General features: G+C 37.4%; 1 protein-coding gene and 1 long non-coding RNA gene across 2 annotated transcripts in view; one reads left to right on the top strand and one right to left on the bottom strand.

The window, feature by feature from the left end:
• Positions 1 to 27333, bottom strand: part of CC2D2A (coiled-coil and C2 domain containing 2A) — a 140311-nt gene that overhangs the window by 1813 nt on the left and 111165 nt on the right. Inside the window, exons 30-36 of the mRNA XM_012472423.3 lie at positions 23701 to 23904; positions 14068 to 14157; positions 12859 to 12972; positions 10843 to 10977; positions 4421 to 4543; positions 2591 to 2649; positions 39 to 216 (exon numbers count right to left, since the gene is read on the bottom strand). Of these exons, the coding sequence (XP_012327846.2) occupies positions 39 to 216; positions 2591 to 2649; positions 4421 to 4543; positions 10843 to 10977; positions 12859 to 12972; positions 14068 to 14157; positions 23701 to 23904 (903 nt within the window). The remainder of the gene's footprint in view (positions 1 to 38; positions 217 to 2590; positions 2650 to 4420; positions 4544 to 10842; positions 10978 to 12858; positions 12973 to 14067; positions 14158 to 23700; positions 23905 to 27333) is intronic.
• LOC135270412 (uncharacterized) overlaps positions 2064 to 27333 on the top strand; it is a 45706-nt gene continuing 20436 nt past the window's right edge. Inside the window, exons 1-2 of the long non-coding RNA XR_010338549.1 lie at positions 2064 to 2362; positions 2874 to 2957. This is a non-coding gene — a long non-coding RNA (uncharacterized LOC135270412). The remainder of the gene's footprint in view (positions 2363 to 2873; positions 2958 to 27333) is intronic.

Here is a 27333-nt window from a genome sequence, read left to right as displayed (position 1 = left end):
GAAATCCACAGTCAGTTTAGGATCCATTTGTAACATACCCTGTAGTCTCCCAGCTGTTTTAGCAGTTCTGCTCTGTGGTCATCTTCTACATCTTCTCCTTGACTTTTTTCTAACAGAGGCAAGAAGTGACGCAGAGTAGAGGTACAATACCTATTCCACCGAGTCAGATGGCGTGGCCTCCAGTCCATGATTTTTTCTTTTAGTATTTTTTCAATCCTGGTCACAAAATATAAACTCATTTGTTGACACTCACTTTTCCCTTGTTAAAAAAAATATGTAGTGGGGATTCAGATGATTGTATAACTACATTTTTTGCTGATGGAGTTGTCATTCTCCAGGCATAATGTCTAATACTGGGCTGCCCTTGGGGATTCAAAATTAACATGAAATCCTGTTCTTCAAGGTTGTATATGAGTTGATATGGGAAATAGGCCTATAAATAGAAAGTATGTGTATTCTAAGAGCCCTAACAATGCTTGACATGTAACAGAAGGGAGCACTGAATGACTTGGGGATAGCTAGATTCAATATATGCAGCAAAAGTTTATTATTATTAATTTTTTTTTAAAGGCCAGGTCTCGCTCTGTTGCCTAGGCTGGAGTGTAGTGGTACAGTCACAGCTCACTGCAGCCTCAACCTCCTGCGCTCAAGTGATCCTCCCACCTCAGCCTCCCTGGTAGCTGGGACCACAGGTGCACACCACTATGCCTGGCTAATTTTTTTTCTTTTTTGCAGAGACAAGGTCTTGCTATGTTGCCCAGGCTGTTCTCAAACTCCTGGGCTCAAGTGATCCTCTTGCCTTGGCCTGCCAAAGTGTTGAGATTACAGGTATGAGCCACTGTGCCTGGCCATGAACTATTTTTTGAAATGTTTTATGACTATACCCATTGATAGCATAGATACAGACAGATGAATTAGACATAGGCATAAGAAGTGGGGCTTATGTTGAAAGCCTCAAATATTTGTGGGGCTGTTAGTGCCTTGTGATTTATTCACATCATGAACAGTGAATTCTATTTATGATGATGGAATTTTTTTCTAAATTGCCTTAAAACTGCTTTAAAAATACCAACATCATTGAAACTTTATTTGTGATAAGTACAGGTATTGGGTTCATAGGGTGTGAAGTTTAAGCATAGAATGAAGGAAAATAGCTACTATTTATTGAGCCATTTACCAGACACTGTGGTAAGTGCTTTCTGTACATTTTTATTTAATCTCAATAATAACCTTTTGAGGTAGGGGATATTGTCCTGTTTTTACAGATGAGGGGACAGTTTGAGGCAGGATAAGTGATTTGACTAAGGCAAAAGAGCTGGGATTCAAACTGAAACCCTGCTGATTCTAAAGCCTCTTGTACATTCCCTAACTAAATGCCTGGGTTTAGAGACCTAGCTAGCTTCTCATTGTTCAGTAATCATAGGGACCATTTGTTTTTTGGCACTTAGCACATATTTGTTTTGGGTTTCAAAATGGTTTGCGCAAGAAAGTATTGACGAACTGTCAAGCACTTATATTTCTCCAATTGGATAGAAATATATTTCTATCCAATTGGAGAAATATAAGTGCTTGACAGTTCGTCAATATAAAACAAAAAGGTTGTCTGGACATTCTAGTTAGGGATCTTGAATAAGGCTTTATGGAGAAATTGAGAGTAAACTGATACTTTCTAGTAATAATGCCTCAAGAGGTGTCACATGGCTTAATACAGTAGAAACAGCACACACATCTTGAAATCAGAAAGATTGGGCTGGGCTCAGAAGCACCCTCTAACACTTAAATAAGTATGTCGACCTCTCTGAGCATCAGTTTTCACACTGTGAAACTAGGAGAATAAGTTCTGTTTTACAGGGTTATGAGAATTACAGGGACTCATATGACCTCCTCCATGTGTTCGGTTCATAAACTAATTGCAGTTCAATAAGCCACTAATTAGACAAAAAGGGTATATTTAAGCTGAGGATTATGATGTGCCTCAACAAGACCTATAATAACGTGATGTTAAACTCCAATCCGAGGTGAAGTCTCTGTAGAAGTACGTATTTTTTTTTTTTTTTTTTTTTTTGAGACGGAGTTTTGCTCTTGTTACCCCCAGGCTGGAGTGCGGTGGCATGATCTTGGCTCACCACAACCTCTGCCTCCTGGGTTCAAGCAATTCTCCTGCCTCAGCCTCCCGAGTAGCTGGGACTACAGGCGCGCGTCACCATGCCCAGCTAATTTTTGTATTTTTTTTTTTTTAGTAGAGACGGGGTTTCACCATGTTTGACCAGGATGCTCTTGATCTCTTGACTTCATAATTCACCCGCCTCGGCCTCCCAAAGTGCTGGGATTATAGGCGTGAGCCATCGCGCCCGGCCTAGAAGTACGTATTACTGGTGTTCCACTCTGGTTAGTTCCACAGTGAGCTGATGCTAAAGGCTCCTTCTGAGCCATAGGATTTAGAGATCACATCTGTACTTAGAATCTATAAATATGAATTAAAGTTAAATTGCCTAAATTGTTTCACATTCATCCAGGCTGACAGTGCTTTAAAGTTTGGTATTATACTCCTAGTGGCAGATTACATGTGGATTTATGGATATTATGTTACCTGTCTTGTAGCTCAGCTGCAGCTGCTTTGTCTGAGCGCTGGTAAATTAGCTCTTCAGGCTGTAGAAGAGAAAACCGTTCAGAAAGTCTAAAAATCACCTACAATTAATTTGAGCAGCTGTACATCCTTTTAAAAATCTTTAAAAAAATGAACTCTCAGATATCAAGATACAGATGATAATATAATGCATGCTGATTTGCTCATGACCCACTAGAAGTAAAACATCATAATATAGTGCTGTGTAGTTCTTTCTGAATTTCATTTTTCTTCTCTCTTACCACAGAAGTAACCATGACCTGAGTTTGTTTTAGCATTCCTTCATTAAACAAGTACTGATTGCCTGCTATGTCCTAGGCACTTTTCACAGGTGAGGGGGATAGGGATTTGGCTATGAATAAAAATTCCTGTCTTCATTAATACATTAATGCAATGTGTTTATGATTTTACTACAAATATATGTACCCAACATATATTTGTACCAACAACAAAAAACATTTTATTGTTGTGCATGTTTTCTAAAGTTTATGTAATTGTTTATTTTATGAATATGCAACTTGTGCTTTCTCCCTTAACTTTATATTTAGTGGCAGCAACAAACACTGGAAAGGCCAGGATATAGAAGGCTTCTTGAAAAGAAGGATTTTCATAGCTTGGGCTTGGTGACATCAAAATTTATCCTTAGTGGAGAAATATTTATGTATATTGATATATAAATAAAATATTGATATATATTGCTATATAAATAAAATATATATTGATATATATCTTTATAAAAATATATATTATATATAATATATATATTTTTGAGATGGAATCTCACTCTCTCGTCGCTAGGCTGGAGTGCAGTGGCATGATCTCGACTCACTGCAACCTCCACCTCTTGGGTTCAAACGATTCTCCTGCCTTGGCCTCCCGAGTAGCTGGGACTACAGTTGTGCACCACTACGCCCAGCTAATTTTTGTATTTTTAGTAGAGACAGGGTTTCAACATGTTGGCCAAGATGGTCTCGATCTCTTGACCTTGTGATCCACTCGCCTCGGCCTCCCAAAGTGCTGGGATTACAGGCGTGAGCCACTGCACCCAGCCAACAAAGATATATTTTTGGAGGGCTTACTAGGATTCATTAATGCTGACTGTTTTAACTGTAAAATATTCCATCATGTAACATAATTTTTCTTTTCTGTCATTCCAACAGTTATGCCATTTCAAGCAGTGTTCCTATTAAAAATCTTGTATATATCACCTTGTACACATATGGGAGAATTTCTCTAGGGTAATGCTCTTCAAAGCCTTTTCTGAAAGGTAGATCCAGAGAATAAAATACATTTTATTACAAACTTAGTACACACATACATATATCTATCAAATGAAACAAAAGTTTTAGTAAACTGCTTATGCTTACTACTTAGAATCTACTACTGGTCAGGACCCTGTAAGTTAATTTTATGAGCCTCTAGTGGATCATACCCTGCAGTTTAATTTGATGTTTCATTATCAGTCATGAAATCTATTTTGCGAATTGAGATCAGCATTTAAAAATATTAGATGGAATACATTTTGTGGTACTTTTTATGTCATGGAAATTTTTATATTAAAACTTTTCTTCCACATATGTGTAAGATGTGTATACTGGTCCTTTCACATATGTATAAACGTAATATATCTGTATCTTATTGTGAGTTGAGCTCAAATACATTTAATTAACGAATACTGTTCTAGACTACTCAGGAGTGAGTGGAATTAAGGGCCAAAAAATATCTTGTAACCCAGTATAATGATTTCCTATCTTTTACTTTGTCTACATTTAATTGTTAATAAAAGATTTATACCTGAACACTGGAAAGGCCAGGATATGGGAGGCTTCTTGAAAAGAAAGATTTCCATAGCTTGGGCTTGGTGACATCAAAATTTATCCTTAGTGGAGAATCATATCGCTGAATATTAAACCAAATCTAAGAAAGACAAGACTATATTAGCATATATGTTAGCATATATACATACTTATGTGTGTGCATGTATGTGTGGTATACAGAGGCAGCAGATAGCCAGTGTTCATACAGGCTGCACACTTCTTGTCATTTTTTTATTCTAAAAATTGTGCATTTTAGAATCAGTGGCATTATACAGTTGTCACTGGCCATTTTTTCACATTTTTTATCTGAAGTAGTGTTGACTGTAGATTTGATAAAGTGAGCTTGTTTTTTATTATGAAGACCAAAGCCACTTCTTTCTTAGGCTAGATTTTCTTGACCCTTCTCTTCCTAGCCTCCTAATTGAATTGAGTGTCTGTCCATTCATCTCTTTGCATCCAGAGCAACCTGCAGTCTCTGAGATAGCCCTTGTCTTGGTGAGGCAGCGTAGCATGTTGGGTCTGGAACCAGACCACTATCATTTGAATTTTGACTCCAACATTTACTACTTGTGTGACCTTGATTTATGTAACTTCTGTGTGCCTCAGTTTCCTTTTCTATAAAAGTGGGATAATAATAGTATCTACCTCATAAGGTTGAGTTGGTTCAGTGAGTTAATTAATCTGTACCTCTTAGAAAAATGCCTGGTATATAGTAAATGCTCAATAATTAGCTATTTGAAAATGATTATTACTTAGCATTGTTTATAATTGCCTGTCTATTCGTGTCCACACTAGGCTATCAGACTTTGTCCTGAGGACATTCACTATGCGCCTTATTTACCATTGTATCTTTAGCACCTTGCATAGCTCCTGACATACAGTGGTCATACTGAATAACTATGTACATGAATTTGTCCATTCAGTATACTTATCAACTACCTACTAGGTTCAGGCTCAGTTCTAAATACTGGGGATAAAGTAGTGAATGAAACAGAGTTTCTACCCTCATGAAGTATCTAATAAGAAAAGATAGCAAATAAATAAGTAAATAGGCAGACACTGAGGCTCACACTCATAATCCCAGGACTTTGGGAGGCCAAAGTGGAAGGATAACCTGAAGCCAGTAGTTCAAGACCAGTCTGGAAAACATAGTGAGAACCCACATCTCTGAAAAAACTTTTTTTTTAAAGGAAGTAGCCACGTGTAGTGGTGCATGCCTATAGTCCTAGATGCTTGAGAGGCTGAGGTGGGAGGATTGCATGAGCCTAGGATTTCAAGGCTCCAGTGAACTGTGGTCATACCACTGCACTCCAGCCTGGATGACAGAGCAAGAGCCTGTCTAAAACAGCAGCAACAAAAAACAAGTAAAAACATGGGATGTCAGGTGACGGTATGATGTGGTAAATTGTATTATTAGCCCCAATTCTGCACTCCTTTCTACATGCATACCTTTTCTCACATTACTTTGCAGTTCCTCCCATTAAAAGAGAAGAGATACACTTTTGCATTCCTTGACTTGTGGCCAATGGACTGGGACAGAAGTCACTGTATGGCTTCTGAGTCTATGCTTAAGAGGCTTTCTGTGTTTCTGCTTGTCCTTTTGTGCCTCTGCCATTGTCATTGCCCAGCATCCCAGAATAAACACACATGAAGCTGAGCTGTCCCAGTTCACTCACAGATCTATTATGAGAAGCAGAGCTTGTCTTGCAGCCACAACTTGCAGCAGAGATGCTCAACTTCGATTAGCAGAACCTCCCCAGCTGACTCACAGATCCCTGAGAAAAAATGTTTGAAGCCATTTAATTTGGGGGTGAGTTTTTACTGTCTTTATTGTGGCAATAGTTAATTGTGCAAGGGCTATGGAGAAAACAAAAATGGAACATTTTAAGGCAGGCAAGGAAGTTCTAACTGGAAAAATGATTTTTCATCAGAAATGCAAGAAGTGATGGAGAAATCTATGATGATATCCAGTAAGGGGCAGTGGTCATTTATGCATAGGAAATAGCAAGTGTAAAGTGTGCTTTGGTATGTTTGAGGAATAGCAAGGAATATGAAGTAGTTTGAAAGAATGAGCAAGCTGAAGACAGCAAGTAAGAGATGACATTATCAAAGGAAGTGGGAGAGAGGTGGGTAGGGTGGGTATCAGATCATGGAGGCCCTGTGAGCCATTTTGAAGATTTAGGCTTTGACTCTTAAGTGAGATAGGAAGTCACTGGAGTATCTATTGGGTAGAGGAGTGACATAATTTGCCTTTCATTTTAACAGGAATTTTCTTTGCTGTTTTGAGACTAGATAAAAGAAGGTAGGGTCAAATGGTGAAGCATTCAGTTAGGATGCTTATTTTGAATAATCTAGATGAGAGCTACAGTGACTTCAATGAACATGGTAGCAGTAAAAGTGGATAGATGTGGTTGGACTCTGGGTATACTGTGAAGGTAGAGCCAGTAGGATTTGGTGACAGTTTGGATGTAGGAGAGAGAGGAATCAAAGGTGACTAAGGATTCTGGCCTTAATAATTGGACTGATGGAAGTGACATTTATTGAGATGGGAAAGACTGCAAAGGGGAATCAGGAGTTCAAGTTTGGGCATCTGAAGTTTGAGATGTCTGTCTGACATCCAAATGAAGATGATGAGTAGGTGATTGGATATTTGAGTCTGAAGTTCTAGGGAGCTAGGTGAGCTAGAGGTATAAACTTGGGAATCATTGGCATATATATGGTGTTCTCTGGGAGGAAGTATAGCTAGAAAAGAGGTTTGATGAATTTTGAGGATCTCAAATGTTTCAAATTTGGAGAATACAGAAAATGTGACAAAGAGTATAGAGAAGTAGAAGCCAATGAGGTAGGAGGCCTTGACTTGGAATCCAAATCAGAAAATTGGCTTAAGACAAGATCTTTAAGAACTATAATTTGGTATAGAGTAGGGTATGTTTAGAAAAGTAGTGGGAAATTGCACTGCATACATAGGGCTTTGAAATCCAGCATGGAAAGTTTACTCTTAAATCTGTATGCAGTGAAGTCCCCCTAATACTTTCTGAGTCAGCAAATGATGAAAGCTGGACATTAAGAAGCTTAATCAGGCTTCATTGTATCAAAAAGTGAACTCAATTGGGGATACTATTTAGTTGGTCATTTATAGAAATGTAGGGCAAAACAATAATGGCATGACCTGGGAAATAGCCGAGATAGCATCTATATGATTTTACATCTATAATTTAAGATTGAAGTAGAATGAAGTAAGGGAGAGGGAAACTCAAGAACAATTCTAGGGTTTAAATCAGGGTAAGTGATATCCATAGAAATAGGAAGCCAGGAAGGGGATCTGGTTTTGGGGGAAATGATTTGAGTTTTGCATGTGCTGTGTTTGGGATTTTGATAAAACACCTGGGTGTCTAGTAAACAGTTGAAAATTCAAGACAAAGTTTCTGGGACTGGTTACAGAATTATAACTTCTCTACCAGGATAAACTAGATAAAGTCACAATTAATAATAATAGGTGTGGCCCTAGAAGAAATCTAAATATAGAGTCTTTAGAAACTTCCATTTTTAAGGGGTTGGAAGAAGAGCCAGTGAAAGCAACATAAGAAACAACTGTAGTGATGAAGACCAAGTTTCCTTTATCAGTAAACTATGGAGGAAGAAAGTGTTTTTTTCATGAAGAAAATTAGTCATTAGTTTTGTGTCAAATAACAGAAAAGGAGAGGAGTGAAAATGAGAAGAAGCCGTTGGATTTATTTATTCATTAGCAAGACAATGGTGCTTCTCAGAGTTTAATTTCTGCAGTATGGTCAGGAAAGGAGAGCTAGATTATAGTAGGTTAAGGTCTGACTGTGCTCAGAAAGTGAAAGCAAGAGATACAACTAGTATTTGAAGAACTTGGGGAGGAAAGGAAAGAGAGGCAATGTACTTTTGGGTGCAGCCAGGTTGGGAAAAGTGTATTTCAGAATTGTTGTACCCCTGAGCATATCAATAGATAGAGAAGGAGAGAGAAAAAATAGAGGAGCTAGTTGGATGGATTAGTGGAGCATGGAATGGGAATGGAAACAAGCAAAGGGAAAAGGGAAGAGACTTATTTCTTGGAAAAGGAATGACAGGAGGAGAAAGACTGACATCCAAAGAAGTTGTGTGGTGGAGTAGAGAGCAGTTGAGGTTTCAAAGTGCCAGGCCAACAAAGCCAGGAGGAGGTCCTCTGCTGAGTGGCCAAGGCTTAGAGCAGGTTTAGAAGAGCTTCGATAGGGGTTGCACACCATCATAAGCCTCTATTACCCATCTCAGAGAAGAGGAGAAAAGAGTGTTCTTTCTTCCTCACAAAACTTTAGCTTTATGAGAATTAGTCAACCAGACAGTAATTGTTTTGAATACTGGTAATAATTTTTACAGATAATGGAATTACTTGAAGGCTTTTCCAGTGCCTATTAACCCTACTTGATTATTAATGACCTTAAAATGATCCTCTAAATGTAGATGAGGCTTAGCAGATCACTTTTGATTATGATAATGACTTTAATTAAAAATAATAATTAACATAGGAACAGTGTTCCACATTGCTCTTTACATTTGTAATTAATAGTGCTGTAGTTGCCATTTGCTGAACACTTATGAAGCATAGATGTTTTGCTGGGTGCTTGGAATATATTAGCTCTAAATTTTAGCAGTAACTCTTAAAAAAATGGACTGATGCTCTTCAGAGAAGGGTGCATACCCCAGGAGTATGGAAAGAAAAAATTAGATGTTCTAATTATTTCTTTTTATGTTTAAAGTGTTTTTGGTATAATGTAAATAACATTGATACAAAAATATATATAATTCATAAAAATATACATGTTGGGATGCATGTACAAACAGTTTTTATAGACAGAAGCACAAAGTTCAGAGACTGCTAAAGTAAATGATGATTATGAAAACAATCATTCAATAATTTGCCGAGTGCTGTGGCTCACGTCTGTAATCCCAGCACTTTGGGAGGCCAAGGCAGGTGAATCACTTGGGGCCAGGAATTCGTGATGTGCCTGGCCAACATGGTGAAATCCCATCTCTACTAAAAAAATAAAAATTACCCAAACATGGTGGCACGTGCCTGTGGTCCAAGCTATTCGGGAGGCTGAGGCAGGAGAATCACTTGAACGCGGGATGTGGTGGTTGCAGTGAGCCGAGATGGCACCACTGCACTCCAGCCTAGGCAACAGATTGAGACTCTCTCTCAAAAAACAAAATAATTAAAAATAAAGAATTGTTACTCTGTTAGGTGCTTAATGTTAATTATCTCATTCACTTCTCACAACTACCCTATAAGAAATAATAATTAAAAATAAAGAGTTGTTACTCTGTTAAGTGCTTAACGTTAATTATCTCATTCACTCCTCACAACTACTCTATAAAGTAATGACTTGACTATTATCTCCATTTTACCAATGAAGAAGCTGAAGCTGTGAGAGATTGACTTTCCCAAGCTCACACAGCTATAGTAAATGATAAAATTGGAGTTTAAACTGAGGCAGTCTGATCCCATAACTCTTTTTCTTTTTTCTTTCTTTTCTTTTCTTTTTTTTTTGAGACTGAGTCTTGCTCTGTTGCCCAGAATGGCATGCAGTGGCAACATCTCAGCTTACTGCAACCCCTGCCTCCTGGGTTCAATCAATTCTCCTCCCTCAGCCTCCCAAGTAGCTGGGATTACAGAGTACCACCATGCCCAGCTAGTTTTTGTAGTTTTTTTTAGTGACGGGGTTCTCCATGTTACCCAGGCTGGTCTCGAATTCCTGACATCAGGAGGTCCACCTTGGCCTCCCAAAGTGCTACAGGCATGAGCCACCGCGCCTGGCTCCATAACTTATATTTTTAACCACTACTTTATTTAGTACCCTTTACAATGAAATCAAACAGCCCTTAAAACTGGCTGCAACCAGAATTACCTGGGGATATTATAGGTCAGGTGATACCTGGGAATCTCCCTTGAAAAAAAAGAGAAAGAGACAGAGAAACCCAGTCTGCTCAGGTGACAAATTTACCTCAGTTAGTGCTTAAAATACTGTGAGTTAGAAATTGTTAACTCTATTTTGGATGAGAAAACTAAGGACAAACCCAGGACACAAACTCTGGTCCTCTGAATCTAAATCCTGTATTTCTTTGTTACTGTGTTTTGTCACTCTGCTTCTCAGGCAGATCAGGTGACTAACTGAACCAAAGTTTTATTTAGCACAGTCTGCCACTGTGCTTGACACTGAGTTTCTTTAATTGGTGTATGTATGTGTGTGTGTGTGTGTGTGTGTGTGTGTGTGTGTGTGTATATTCATTTATATAAATATTTTGGATACATAAAACATTATTTAAATCAATAGGTCAATTATTTTAAAAAGGAAACATCCATCAATTAACCATATAAGAAGCAATGTTAATACTTACATTATCAGGACCTATTAAACAGCCCACATTTTTCAAGGGACAGAATGTATCAAATTGTCCATAAAAATGTCCACTGCAGGGATTCCATATTAAATAATGACCTTGCTCCCAAGTTAGCACATAGGCAGTTGGACCCTGAAAGAAAATGGCCATTAAAACCAGTTTTCAACTATTTATGCAATGAAGAGCAATACTAGGTTGCACAGACAATTCATTATTTTGCTTGGACCCCTAATTACTGAAATTCCATGGTTAATGGTGAAAACTACTTTGAAGTTCTAGGTTATGCTGAGTTTAAAAAGTAAAGATGAATGCTTAGTTTTGCAAAATTCTTGCACCTGGTACTAGTGCAATGACCAAATAAGGATAGTCATCATCTTACCCAACCAACATATCTTAGGATTGGCTGAAGAACTGTTAGTGAAAATAAGCAGTCACTGGCATTTTCTTCTTAAGTCAGTAAGACTGTCATTTAAGTCTATAGAAGGCTGATTATGTCTGAATAGAAATATTTCTGTTTCTAATATAGTAACTTACATTTGACAAACCTTTGTAACTGTGTAAATGCTTAGTAGATTTGAAAGGATATGTACCAAACAGTTAAGAATGACTGTACTTGGGGAGGGGAGTAGAATTGGGAGTTGGAGAAGTAGAAGTTCCTTGTCAAGGTATTCTGGGTCTTTTGAAAAGGGACTCTACTTTTTACACAGAATACTTATGTATTGTTAGATTCTATTTTTACAATGAGAATTCATTCATTTATTTTCCCCGTATAATTTTACTTGATGCTCACAACAGTTTTCTGGGGAAGGCAGGGCAGAAATTATCCCAGTTCCCTACAAAACCCGGAGTTGTGCAGTGACCTACTTAGTGTCACACAGCTAATGATAAGCAGGCACAGAACCTTGAACTTCAGGCTCATGACTTCCTAGCCCAGAGTTCTTTTCCTGGGACCAGGCTATCTGGTAGATAATGATGGAGACTTAATTTGAACATGAATATGATACTACTTTATTACCTGCCTTGCAGCAATTCAAATTTCCAAGGATTCCTAGAGCCTTGTGGCCTCTTTTTAAAACCCTCTTTGGCCGGGTGTGGTGGCTCACACCTATAATCCCAGCACTTTGGGAAGCTGAGGCGGGCGGATCACCTGAGGTCAGGACCAGCCTGACCAACAAGGAGAAACCCCGTGTCTACTAAAAATACAAAAAATTAGCTGGGCGTGGTGGTGCATGCCTGTAATTTCAGCTATTTGGGAGGCTGAGACTGGAGAATTGCTTAAACCCAGGAGGCAGAGGTTGCAGTGAGCTGAGATTGCACCATTGCACTCCAGCCTGGGCATCAAGAGTGAAACTCTGTCACAAAAAAAAGAAAGAACAAAAACCAAAAACCCTCTGTGGATAAACTGCTCTAATACATGTGAATTTTCTAAACTTATCTATTGTATCCCAAATTTAGGGATATTTATAGTGGCTAGGGAAAAATTCTGATAGTCTCCAATCTAATAAAAATAAAAATATTAATATAAAAATAAAGCTGCTAACATTCTTTTCATTCCTCCTTATCTGGCTTATTCCCCTTCACCTGCCAGGTCAGCAGCAGACACTTGTAGAAGCAGTAGGCATGAAAGGAGAGATATTAATCTTAGCACACTGCCTTGGATCCTCTTCATTGCAAAGCATGAAGATTCCCACAACTTTAGGGGAATCTGAATGCTTGGGAACATAGCTGGAAAGAGGCCCATACTAAAAGGACAGAGCTAGGTGGGGACTTTGGATGGTAAAGGGTTTGGGTTTGCCAACAAATAATCTCAAATGTTGCATAGGGCCCTAAGGACCGCTGAAAACCATTTCATGTCTTATCACTGGTAGTTCTCTCTGCTGTTATGGCATCTCTGGGTCACTTTCCTAGGAACCCAAAGGTTCGTTATGAAAATATGTCCTGTCTGTGATCTGGAACATACAACTGGATTAGACAACTATGCTCCTCTGTTAAAGCCAGCCTATGTGGTCTTACCTCAGGAATAGCATTGCCCATCACCAGCCAGGCCTTCTTACCCAGAGACAGAAAGTAATTACACAGTAGTACTGCATGTTCTTCTTCATCCCCTGCCAGGAGATCAAGAAATTGCTGACCAAAAGAAAAAAAGTATGTCATATTAACTGAATGCTTTACTCTGGATTGGCTTGGCAGGATTCTAATATGTCATATGCCTTGAAGTGTAAGACCTATAATCTTTCCCCAAATTTTGATAGTATGTTGATAATTCATTTTTTAAAATAAACCACTTTTAGTAGACATGGTGTTTTCTCTGACATTGATGATATGGATTTCTAGAATCAATAGTCACTATGATTGTGGTAGGGTTGGGGAGACAAATTTCAAAGTTTCATTTTTATTTTTAATGTATATATGATAGTTCATTATATGCTAAACAATCGTTAAAGCACATTACTTCATTAAACTCATTTAATTCTATAACAACCCTTTCAGGAAGGTATACTCCTATTTGTTCATTTTATAGACGAGGAAGTGGAGGTACAGATTAATAAAGTAACACTTAGGAAGTAGTAAAGCCAGTCTAGCTCTAGAGCAAAGGTCCTCAATTCCTAGGCCATGGACTAGTACCAGTCCGTGGCCTGTCAGGAACTGGGCTGCACAGCAGCAGGTGAGCAGCAGGCAAACAAGTATTACCACTTGCCTCTTGTCAGATCAGTGGTGGCATTAGATTCTCATAGGAGTACAATATAAATTATATGAGGGCAGAGACTATGTTTATTTCACTTATAGCCAGAATTTAGTATAGCATCTGGTATGTGGTAAGTGACCAAGAAGTACATACTGAATAAATAATGATATGTCATGCCTTACAAAGCCCGTAAATTAAGGAATATATCATTTCTAATTATAGAATGTAATTTTGGTATTTTTCATGAACAAAACCAAGAAGTTTTACGGTAATACTGGGAGGGTAAATCAGCATTGAGACATCTGAAGTGTTACTTTTAAACTTTTTGTGTAATTAATTTTTTGTTAACTTCTGAACTTTGGGAAAATTGAACCTGGAAGAAAAAATACTTCAGAATTTAGCTCATATTACTAAACAGATAGCCAATTAGGTTTTTATGGCTAATGAATGTTGCAATTTAAATTTATGCAAGCCAGTTAGCTAACATTTCATTAAGTCAGCTCAAGTTAGTAAATCTGTGAAGAAGAACTACTTACATCAGATGTGCTCCATAGGTCACAGATACCAGCAAATGAGACAGTGTCAGGCAAGAAGGGAATCAAGGACACATATCGAGCCACCAGTTCCTGTATAATGAAAATGAGCTTTACAAAAAATAATTTCTAATAAAACAGAATGCTGCATCCCCTACCTGATTTCTTAAAATAAATCTCAAATATTACAAACATTTACATGTACAAAATGAAACTAATACTCACTAAATGCTTGCTAAATATTGTATTAATATCATTTTCATCTTCACCAAACATCCTATATGGAAGATTATTGTTATTACCCATCCTTTACAGATGAAGAAACTGTGTCCCTTTGACAAGTCTTTTTTTCCCTTTCATTTCTCACTTCTTTACTTTCTGATGTAACAAGACTCCAGAATCATCTTGAATTTTCACTTAGCCCAGTCTTGAAAACAGTCATTTCTCTAAGGAGCCCTGGTTGAGAGGGTAATAGTACTTGGGAACCAAGATCTGGGCATCATTGTGGCTGTAACTTCTATTTATGTAATTTCTAAGGAAGTTAATATTTTAATAAAATTTTGTTTTATGTATATTGATACACAATTGTTCATATTTATGGGGTATGGTGCGATGTTTCAATGCATGGTATACATTGTGTAATGCTGAAATCAGGGTAACTGGCATATCCATCACTTTAAACATGTATTATTTCTTTGGGGTGATAATATTCAAAATCCTCTCTTCTAGTTAGCTGGAAATATACTATACATTAACTATATACATCATACTGTGTAATAGAATACCAGAACTCATTCTTCCTAACTGTAACTTTGTACCTGTCGAACATCCTCTCTCCATCCCCCCTCCTGCCTTCCCTCCTCAGCTTCTAGTAAACACTATTCTACTCTCTATTTTGAGATAAACTTTTTTAGTTTTCACATAGGTGTGAGATCATGTGTGTTTCTTTCTGTGCCTGGCTTATTTCACTTAAATGCCCTCCAGGTTCACCCATGTTGTCACAAATGACAGAATTTCATTCTGTTTTATGGTTGACTGGCATTCCATTGTGTCTATATACCACATTTTCTTTTTTATTTTATTTTATTTATTTATTTATTTATTTTTTTTTTGATTCCAGCTCTGATGGATGACTTTGAGGGTTTTTTTTTTTTTTTAGAATAGGAAGGAGGAAAAAGGAAGAGAAAGAGAGAGAGAGAATGGGGAGGAGGGAGAAGGAAAAGAAAGAGGGAGAGAGAATGGGAGTATTGCTTTCTTGCCCAGGCTAGAATGCAATTTAGTAATGGGTATTGAAAACCTCTTGTATACTGATAATTATACTTAATGATGTAGTCAGGAAGGAATAAGGGAAGAAGATGACAAACAAACAGCCAACCAATATTTCATTTAAACCTATGAAATGCTATGCGATTACTGAGGAGTGATTTACTTCCAATTATATAGTCACCTTTGGAATAGGTGTGAGGTGGTAATGTATGTTTTGTGTATTTGAAGTGGAGAGTTCTATAAATGTTTATTAAGTTTACTTGTTCCGGGTCTGAGTTCAAGTTCTGAATATCCTTGTTAATTTTCTATCTCGTTGATCTATAGAATCGTTAGCTCTTCTTGTTGCATTGATCCTTTTGCCATTATGTAATGTCATTCCTCGCCTCTTTTGATCTTTGTTGCTTTAAAGTCTACTTTATCAGAGGCGAGAATTGCATCTCCTGCTTTTTGTTTATTAGTTTATTTTTACTCTCTGTTTGATTGGTAAATCTTCCTCCTTCTCTCTGAGTCTTTATGTATTGTTGCATGTAAGATGGGCCCGGATGCAGCATACCGATGGGTTTTGGCTTTTTATCCAATTAAAATATATGTAAGTTTAATACCGGCGTTTGATGCTAGCTGGCTGTTTTGCCCATTAGCTGATGTAAATTTTTTATTGTGTTAAAGTTCTTTGCTTTTTGATATATTTTTGGAAAGGCTGATATTGGTTGTTCCTTTATATGTATAGCGCTTCTTTCAGAAGCTCTTGTAAAGCAGGCCTGGTGGTGGTGAACTCTCTAAGTACTTGTTTGTTTGCAAAAGATTTAATTTTTCCTTCGCTCATAAAGCTTAGTTTGGCTGGATAGGAAATTCTGGGTTGAAAGTTCTTTTCTTTAAGGATATTAAATATTGGTCCCCACTCTTTTCTGGCTTGTAGGGTTTCTGCTGAGAGATCTGCTGTAAGTCTGATAGGTTTCCCTTTATGGGTAACCTGACCTTTCTCTCTGACTGCCCTTAGTATTTTCTCCTTCATTTCAACTCTAATAAATCTGGCGATTATGTGCCTTGGGGTTGGTCTTCTTGAAGAATATCTTTGTGGTGTTCTCTGTATTACCTGGAGTTGAATATTACCCTGCCTTGCCAGGTTGGGAAAGTTTTCCTGAATGATATCCTGAAGAGTATTTTCCAACTTGGATTCATTCTCTTCATCACATTCAGGTACACCTATCAAACGTAAATTAGGTCTTTTCACATAGTCCCATATTTCCTGGAGACTTTGCTCATTCCTTTTCATCCTTTTTTCTGCATTCTTGTCTTCTCGTTTCATTTCACTGAGCTGGTCCTCGACTTCTGATATCCTTCCTTCTGCTTGATCAATTCGACTGTTTAAACTTGTGCATGCTTCGCGAAGTTCTCGTGTTGTGTTTTTCAGCTCCATCAATTCACTTATATTCTTCTCTAAATTGTCCATTCTCGTTAACATTTCGTCAAACCTTTTTTCAAGGTTCTTAGTTTCTTTGCATTGGGTTAGAACAAGTTCTTTTAATTCACAGAAGTTTCCTATCACCCACGTTTTGAAACCTGCTTCTGTTATTGGAACACACGTGTAATCTATTAAGCCTTGTTCCGTTACTGATGAGGAATTGCAATCCCCTGTAGAGGGAGAGGCATTCTGATTTTGAGTATTCTCTACCTTTTTACGCTGGTTTCTTCCCTTCATTATATATTTGTCCGTCTGTCGTCTTTATAATTACCGACTTTCTAACTGGGTCTCTGACGTCCAACTTGTTGATTCCCTGCGCCGAAATCTGAGCAATCCACCGAGCTGGCCAAAACAGCGGTGTTAAGATTGATGGTGCTTTTCTGCCCGGGTATCTCCGGACTCTGCACCAAGAACTGGCGTGCTAAGGCACCAGCAAAACTGCCACGCCGGCCACAAGAGTCGCCCTGGCGACCCGTGGAGCTCCTCCACTGGGAATCTCCTGGTCCGTGAGCAACTAATATTCGTCTGAAAGTGTGGCGTCCTCTCGTTCTTTGCGCTTTCACTGGGAGGTACGTGCCCGAGCTGCTAATCATCAGCCATCTTGGATCTCTCTCCACATTTTCTTGATTCATTCATCCATAGATGGGTACTTTGCTTGATTCCATATCCGGGCTATTGTGACTAGCACTGCAATACACGTATGAGTGCAGATACTTCTTCGATATACTGATTTCATTTCCTTTGGATATATACTTAGTAATGGGATTTTGCCAGATCACATTGTAGTTCTAATTTTAATTTGTGAGGACCTGTATACTGCTTTCTAATAATGGCTGTACTGATTTACATGCCCACCAATTGTGTATAAGAATTCCTCTTTCTTCAGACTCTTGCCAGCATTTGTCATTGTTTGTCTTTCTGAAAAGAGTCATTTTAACTGCAGTGAGGTGGTATCTCATGGTTTTGATTTGCATTTCTCTGATGATTAGTGATGTTGAAATTTTTTTCATATGTTTGTTGGACATTTTTCTTCTTTTGAAAAATATCAATTCAGCTCTTTTGCTGACTTTTTTTTTTTTTTATTGCATTTTAGGTTTTGGGGTACATGTGAAAAACATGCAAAGTTGTTGGATAGGTGCATTCATGGCATTGTGATTTGCTGCCTCCCTCCCCCTCACCCATATCTGGCATTTCTCCCCATGCTATCCCTCCCCAACTCCCCCCCCGCTGTCCCCCCCACGCCCCCGCAACAGACCCCCATGTATAGTGCTCCCCTCCCTGTGTCCATGTGTTCTCCTTGTTCAACACCCTCCTATGAGTGAGAACATGTGGTGTTTGGTTTTGTGTTCTTGTGTCAGTTTGCTGAGAATGATGGTTTCCAGGTTCATCCATGTCCCTACAAAGGACGCGAACTCCTCATTTTTAATGGCTGCATAATATTCCATGGTGTATATGTGCCACATTTTTCCTGTCCAGTCTATCATCGATGGGCATTTGGGTTGGTTCCAGGTCTTTGCTATTGTAAACTGTGCTGCAATGAACATTCATGTGCATGTGTCCTTATAGTAGAACGATTTATAATCCTTTGGATATATGCCCAGTAATGGGATTGCTGGGTCAAATGGAATTTCTATTTCTAGGTCCTTGAGGAATCGCCACACTGTTTTCCACAGTGGTTGAACTAATTTACACTCCCACCAACAGTGTAAAAGTGTTCCTATTTCTCCACATCCTCTCCAGCATCTATTTTCTCCAGATTTTTTAATGATCGCCATTCTAACTGGCGTGAGATGGTATCTCAATGTAGTTTTGATTTGCATTTCTCTAATGACCAGTGATGATGAGCATTTTTTCATATGCTTGTTGGCCTCTTGTATGTCTTCTTTTGTAAAGTATCTGTTCATATCCTTCGCCCATTTTTGAATGGGCTTGTTTGTTTTTTTCTTGTAAATCTTTTTTAGCTCGTTGTAAATTCTGGATATCAGCCTTTTGTCAGATGGGTAGGCTGCAAAAATTTTTTCCCATTGTGTTGGTTGCCGATTCACTCTATTGACTGTTTCTTTTGCCGTGCAGAAGCTGTGGAGTTTGATCAGGTCCCATTTGTCTATTTTGGCTTTTGTTGCCAATGCTTTTGGTGTTTTGGTCATAAAGTCCTTGCCTACGCCTATGTCCTGAATGGTTTTGCCTAGGTTTCCTTCTAGTGTTTTTATGGTGTTAGGCCTTATGTTTAAGTCTTTAATCCATCTGGAGTTAATTTTAGTGTAAGGTGTCAGGAAGGGGTCGAGTTTCTGCTTTCTGCATATGGTTAGCCAGTTTTCCCAACACCACTTATTGAACAGGGAATCCTTTCCCCATTGCTTGTTTTTATCAGGTTTGTCAAAGATCGGGTGGTTGTAGATATGTTGTGTCGCCTCTGACGCCTCTGTTCTGTTCCATTGGTCTATATCTCTGTTTTGGTACCAATACCATGCTGTTTTGATTACCGTAGCCTTGTAGTAGAGTTTGAAGTCCGGTAGTGTGATGCCTCCTGCTTTGTTCTTGCTGACTTTTAAATCAAACTATTTGGGGTTTTCTGCTATTGAGTTGTTTGAGTTCCTTACATAGTCTAGATTTTAACACCTTGTTAGACACATAGTTTGCAATTACTTTCTCCTATTCTGTATGTTGTCTATTGACTCTATTGATTGGTTCCTTTGCTATGCAGAAGCTTTTTAGATTGATGTAATCCCATTTGTCTATTTTTGCTTTTGTTGCCTGTGCTTTCGAGGTCTTATAAAAAAAATCCTCCCCAGTTAAATTTCATGAAGTATTTCCCCTATGTTTTCTTTCAGTGGTTTCATGGTTTCAGTTCTTACATTTAATTAATTAATCCTTTTAGAGTTGATTTTTGTATATGGTGAGAGATAAGAGCTCTAGTTTTGTTCTTCTGCCTGTGGATTTCATTTTTCCAGCACCATTTATTGACCAGACTGTCCTTTTTCCCAGTGTGTGTTCTTGGTGCCTTAGTCAAAAATCAGTTGGCTGTAAATGCATGGATTTATTTCTGGGTTTGCTATCCTGTTCCATGGGTCTATATGTGTTTTTTGACTAGTGCCATGCTGTTTTAGTTACTACAGTAGTATACTTTGAAGTCAGGTAGTAGGATGCTTTCAGTTCTTTGTTCTTTTTCCTCAAGGTTACATTGGCTATTTGGGATCTTTTGTATTTCCATATGAATTTTAAGATGTTTTTCTATTTCTGTGAAGAATGCCTTGATATTTTGATTGTGCATTGAATCTGTAGATCACTTTGAGTAATATGGATATTTTAACAATATTAATTCTTCCAATCTGTGAACACAGGTATCTTTCCATTTATTTGTGCCTTCCTCAATTTCTTTCATCAATGTTTGTAATTTTGATTGCAGAGATCTTTAACCTTATTGATGAAATTTACCCTTATGTATCTTATAAATTTTTGTAGCTGGTGTATATGGGATTACTTCTTGATTTTTTTCCCAGCTAGTTCATTATTGGTGTATAGAAACACTACTAAATTTTGTATGTTGATTTTGTTTCCTGCAGCTTTACTAAATTCATTTATTAGTTCTAACAGTTTCTTGATGGGGTCCTTAGGGTTTTCTAAATTTATGATCATGTTATCTGCAGATGGGAACAACTTGACTTCCTTCTTTCCAATCTGGATGCCCTTTATTTATTTCTCTTGCCTAATTGCTCTAGCTACAACTTTCAGTACCGTGGTGAATAGAGTTGGAGAAAGTGGGCATCTTTGTCTTGTTCCGGATCTTAGAGGAAAACTTCAACTTTTTGCTGTTCAGTATGATGTTAACTGTGCGTTTTTCATATATGACCTTTATTGTGTTGAAATATGTTCCTTCTGTACTCAATTTGTTGAGTTTTTATCATGAGGGATGTTGAATTCCATTGAATTATTTTTAAGCATCTATTGAAATGATCAAGTTGTTTTTGTCCTTGATTCTATAAATGTGATATATCACATTTACTTATTTGCCTGTTTTGAAGCATCCTTGCATCCCTGGGATGAGTCTCACTTGACCATATTGCAGGATCTTTTTAATATATTATTGAATTTGGTTTGGTAATATTTTGTTGAGGAGTTTTAGAGCTATGTTTATCCTAGAATATAGGCCTGTAGTTTTATTTTTGTTACGCCTCTGGTTTTGGTATCAGGATAATACTGGCCTGTAAAAAATGTGTTTAACAGACTTCCCTCTTCTTTCATTTTTTTTTTGGAATAGTTTGAGCAGAATTGATGTTAGTTCTTATTTAAGTATTTGGTGGAATTTAGGAGTGAAACCATCAGGTCCTAGGCTTTTCTTTGATAGGAGGCTTTTCATTACTGCTTCAATCTCATTACTTGTTATTGGTCTGCTCAGGTGGATTTCTTCATGATTCAGTCTTGCTAAGTTGCATATGTTCATGCATTTATTCATTTCTTCCAAGTTTTATAATTTAGTGGATAGTTGTTCATAATAGTCTCTTATAATTCTTTACATTACTGTGGTATCAGTTGCAGTGTCTCCTTTTTTATTTGATTTTATTTATTTAAGTCTTCTCTCTTTTTTGTTATTCCAGCTAAAGGTTTGTTGATTTTGTTTATCTTTTCTAAAAATCAGCTCTTTGTTGCATTGATCTCTTGCATTTTTAAGTCTTTATTTTGTTTATTTCTGCTCTTATTTTTATTATTTCTTTCCTTCTACTTATTTTGGGTTTAGGTTCTCTGTGCTGTGTTCCAAATAATTTCTTTGCACGTGTATTCCAGTTCAATAATTCTCTCTGTATTTAATTGTATATAATTTATCTCTTATTTAACTGTATTTAATGTTTTAACTTGTTTAATTTCTAATTTTAACTATTATCTCTTTTATTGTTATAAGTTCCATTTGGTACTTTAAAAAATCTGCCTGTCAATTCCAATGCACTATTGTTTTTAAATTATACTTTAAATTCCCCAAATTTCTTAAACATATTAAACACATCAATTTTATATTTTTTGTACAATAATTCTCCTATCTGGAGTTTTTATGGCCTGATTCTTCAGTTTGTTGTTTTTCTGAACTCTTAACCTTCTTTACGGTGACTTACTTCTTCATTGATGATCTTTTATTGTATGTTCATGTTGCTTGGAATTTTTTTCTGTGGAATTTTTTTGAGGCTGAGTGTGAAGGGCATTCTTCTAGGAATATTTGTGGTATTTGTGTTTGCTTTTGACAGGGATCTAGGGGCATTACCAACAGGAAATACTTTCAACTAGATTTTCAGTTGAAGTTTTCTTGGGTCATACAGGTAGTATAAATTCTGGTCTCGAATGTGAGTAAATAAAGAGTAGAGGTTAGAGAATTTTCTTTTTTTCTCTTCTCTCCAAAGTCAGGACTGAGACAGCTAGGGTTCCTTCTGAAGACAGAGCACTTCCTGGTATATCCATTGATGGTATTACCCTGAAGAATATCAACTCTGCATTTGAGTCTAATTCAACCTTCCAGCCTGCTCTAGCCCCATGCATTATCCCTGTCTCCCACAGCCTTGTGGCTCATTGAAACCGCTCTAGTCATTAGGGATTATCAGATAACCTGAGAGCAAACACTATTTCAAGCTCTCATTCTTGTAGAATCTTGCTTTATTGTTTCTTGTCTCTTATATTTTCCCTTTCACTTTAATTTCAGCCATGATTTATTAGATATTTTATTCATCACTCTTAAATGTTCTTTACTGGGGAGGAGTTTTCCGCACATCAACTATGCTAGGTAGAAGTTTTCTGCACATCAACTATGCTATGAGTAATATAAAAAGCAAGTGTAATGTAGAACACAAAGTGGGTTTTTTGATACATCTATATCTACAAATAGATATATCATTACCCTGTTTCTACATTACTATGTTAGTGACTATTAGCAGCAATAACTCCCTATATTATCCACTCTCCAAATGGATTATGGTATTCACGTAAAATTAGCCTGGTTAACATACGGCCTCTGATTCACACAAGTTTGTGATGGGTATGGTGCTCTGAAGCCAGAGAATGGTGCATACATATTTAATGACCCAGTATGGAAGCACTTTGGAATGATGGTCTAAATGCTGAAAATACTTAAATATTTGAAAGAATTTTTGCTCAATTTGAACTCAGTGAACTTAATTGAACATAAAACATTAGGCATAATACTGAATAGTTATCTTAGTAGAGTAGAATGTGTATAACTTCTGAAGTTAGAGGCATCAGTTCAAATCCTAACAAACTTATTGAGAATACATAATGAAAACATGTTTATATAATACATTTTAGAAGTGTAAAGTATTTTCCATATGTTACTTTTCCAACACTGCAGTGCCAGGGACACAGAAAGCACTCAATAATCTTTTGTTGGAACAATGAACTAAGGGTTGTTATCATCCCAGGTACCTTTAGATTTTTTTTCTTTTTTTGAGACAGAGTCTTGCTATGTTGCCCAGGCTAGAGTGCAGTGGCATGATTTTAGCTCACTGCAACATTCACCTCTCGGGTTCAAGCAATTCTTGGGCCTCAGCCTCCCCAGTAGCTGGGACTACAGGCATGTACCAGCACACTAGGCTAATTTTTGTATTTCCAGTAGAGATGGGGTTTTGCCATGTTGGCCAGGCTGGTGTCAAACTCCTGGTCTCAAGTGATCTGCCTGCCTTGGGCTCCTAAAGTGCTGGAATTACAGGCATGAGCCATAGCCCTGCTGTCTTCAGACTTTTCTAAAGAAAGAAAACCTCATGTTAATAAAAATGCTTTAATCATTACTTTTATCATTAATGATCTTGATATAGTGAATATCTTAAGTACTATGAAATATGGCAATTAAAATGGCTATATATTTAAACTTGAAAACAGTTTTAGCATAGCATTATTTACTATGAAATACTTACTGCAGTTGCCTGTAGATTATTGGGGTAGACATTAAGGAGCTCCTCAGGAGGGTTTAAAGGTTTGAGATAACGTGTGATAAAAACAGTTTTTCCATTTATATCAATTACTGTTGTAAGGCACTGACGATTTGGGAACTTGAAGGCACATTCAGCTTGAAACTTCTCACTTGCTTGAAGTAATTTCTCATCTTCCTGAGACTCAAACTTCAAAAAGAAACACTTCATGGAGTTTATATATGATTACAAGACAGAAAGTACATGTTCAGAATCCACAGTCAACACATGCATTAAATATATGGTTTGGTAAGTATGACCTACTCCTTACAAAGCATGTCCTGGTGTCCCTGCAGCTTTATTTAAATTAAATTTGTAGTTTGAAAATTAGACCCCCGACTCCATTTGATACTTAAAATATATTTGGAAGGATTGAAAGAAAGTAAACAGGCAAACATCCATATGGAAACTACTAATGAAATAATCTATGAAAATTAAACTGATATATGAATTCTGATTGATGAGGCTATAATTAGGCAATAGAGTTTTGTGTGTATTTTGATGTTGGTTTTAAGTGTGCTGGCTCGGGAGGCCTCAGAAAATCTAACATCTCAAATGCAAATCTTAAGCAACTCATGTTAAATGGACAGCAAATTTATGAATCTATGTCGATGTGCTAAAATGTTTCACGTCTATAAGCACTGTAACAAATAATAGTAATGCATCTCAAAGGAAAAAAGAGGCAGAACTAGAAACATCAAATTTATAAGAATTATTTTAAATAACTGGTTGCTCATCTTGGTTCTCTGAGCCAAGATGAGCAACCAATTCCCAGCCTTTTTTTTTTTTTTTTTTTGAGGCAGGGTCTTATTCTGTCACCTAGGCTGCAGTACAGTGGCACAATCACAGTTTACTGTACCCTCAAACTCCTGGGCTCAAGCGATTCTCTCACTTTGGCCTCCTAAAGCAGTGGGATTACAGGCATGAGCCACTGCATCCAGCCATTAATTCCCAGACTTTTAAAAAGTAACTCAAAGCAGATGAAACAGAACAAATGTAAATTACACACATATTGTCATTCTTCCCCCTAAAGCTGCTGCTAACAAAAATAATATGAAAAAGAGTGGGTGTTAAAATATTTTTAAAAGATTTTTGGTAAAAATATTTGCATAGTTGGTTACATTTTAAAGAATTTCAGAACCAAAAATTTTATTTTAAAAATTAATTTTGGGGGCTGGGCACAGTGTCTCATACCTGTAATCCCAGCATTTGAGAGGCCAAGACAGGAGGATCACCTGAGCCCAGGAGTTTGAGACCAGCCTGGGCAATATAGTGGGACCCTGTCTCTACTAAAAAAAAAAATTAGCTAGGTGTAGTGATTCCTACCTGTAGTTCCAGCTACTTGGGAGGCTAAGGTAGGGGGATCGCTTGAGCCTGGGAAGTGGAGATTGCAGTGAGTGGAGATTGAGCCACTGCACTCCAACCTGGGCAACAGAGTGAGACTCTGTTAAAAAAGAATAATAATTTTAAAATAGAATTTAGAGGCAGTGCTTGAAGATGTTTGGTTTTCTTTTTAACACTTCAAGCTGCTGACGTGATGTATTTACTCCATCTTTCCCACAAAATAAGATTCCTGACTTCAGGGATTTTGTTTTTTTTATCTGTAGTATGGAGAATACTACTTGGCACATAGTAAGTTTTTAACAAATGAGTGAATGAATGAGTTAATAGAAAACATTTTATTCCTTTTTATGACTTTGAATAGAATCTAGATTATCCCAGTTGTTCTTGACTGCCCCTTATACTGGGGCTGGACTGTGGCTTCTATTTCAAATTTGATTACTATACCCTAAGAAGTTAGGGTAGTAGTTATAGGAGTTATTTAGGATGGAGACATCTCCAGAAGCCTCCTACATATTCTCATAGGTTGTCCGCCAACATCTAAATCTTACTATCATCACAGTCATAACTGCCTACTGATCAGCATAGCGTCAAGACATAGTAGCTACCTAATAGAAGTTATATATATATATAAAATATACATATATATATAATAAACATACATACATATATATATATATATATAACTAAGTGAAAGAGGTAAGCTCATAAGGCTTTGGTGTAGGTGTATCACAGATTTCTAATGTAGAATGATCAATCAAGAAGTAATTGTAACTGTGAAAAAATGGAGAATTATAAAACAAGAATGATGTGCAAAAAAAAACCCACACAGTTGAATTTATTCCTTTCCCTCTAAGCTCTTTCAATTTATTCATCCAGTTTTTGAAAAATGTTTGTTGGGAGTCTGAAAACTTCCAGGCACTCTGTATAAATGAGTATGAAAGAATCCTCTGAAAGAACTTTTAGTCTACAAGGGAACATTAATAAGCAATCAGGGCCTTAAGACCTATAGTACTGTGGGAGCATTTAAGAGAGGCAGCTATAGGCACTGTCCAAAAGAACAACAACATTCTTGAATCAGTACTGATTATTGGCCTTCCAAGTTAAAAAAAGATAAGTGTGTCTAATGTTTTTTCTACCACTTGGATTGCAATGTTCTGTTGATCTCTTGCCTCTATAAGGAGTGTTTCTTGAGGCCTGTGTTTGAATATTTCTTATGTACACCCAGCATACACATGGTAAGCATTTAGTCTTTAATACTTGTCCAGGCCACCAAGATCCCATTTTATGGTTTGAAACAGAATTTAAGGATTAGTAGTTTGCTATGTTAGTGATCTAAGAAATGCCAAGAAAAAGTTAAATACTGAAAGAATTTGGGTCATTTATGATGAAACAAATTAAGGTGGCACTGACAAATTCAGTTTGATTCAACAGAAAATTTGAAAGATTCTTGACTGGTTCAATTCTTTGGCCTCTAATGCAAACATTTATAGAAAACTGAATGGGTTTACATTGCCTTTGAAAAGCTACACTGGCCAGAAGCAGTGGCTCACACCTGTAATCTCTGCACTTTGAGAGGTTGATGCTGGAGGATCACTTGAGCCCAGGAGTTTGAGAGCAGCCTGAGCAACATAATGAGACTTAACTCTACAAAAAAATAAACAAAATCAGCTGGGCCTGGTGGTGCACCCCTGTGGTCACAGGTACTTGGGAGGCTGAGGTAGGAGCATTGCCTGGGCTGGAGAGGTTGAGGCTGCAGCAATCCATGATTGCACCACCGCACTCTAAACGGGCAACAGAGCAAGACTCTCTCTCAAAAAAAAAAAAAGAAAGAAAAGAAAAGAAAAGCTGTACTGTGACAGCCCCAACCCACCAGAAATAACTTTCAGAGATACACTGTCTCTGCAAGAAGCAGCTCATAGGTTTTATAGATTTGCAAAGAGTGGAGCTAGCTCCCAGTATGCAGGTAACATTCAGACTGATGACTTCTTAGATTCAAAGCTAACTAAGAATCTTTCTTGTAAAATGAAATGGGCCAAAAGACAAGGAAGGACATTCTTCACGGAACTGGAGACACTTGGAATTCAATGCCCCGGCATCACACATACATTAAGATACAACACCTGCCCCCCAGGTGGCAGTGGACAGAAGCAGCTAATTAAAGCCTAATAATTACTGACCAATAAATAGTAAAACAAATTACTTAGTACCTTCTTAAGCATGTTACTCATCTATCAG

Source organism: Aotus nancymaae, unplaced genomic scaffold, assembly GCF_030222135.1.
Source record: "Aotus nancymaae isolate 86718 unplaced genomic scaffold, 86718_ANA_hifiasm-v0.15.2.pri h1tg000006l, whole genome shotgun sequence".
NCBI classification, from domain to species: domain Eukaryota; kingdom Metazoa; phylum Chordata; class Mammalia; order Primates; family Aotidae; genus Aotus; species Aotus nancymaae.
The sequence above is the reverse complement of the archived record's forward strand: the minus strand, read 5'-3'. Positions and strand labels throughout refer to the sequence as shown.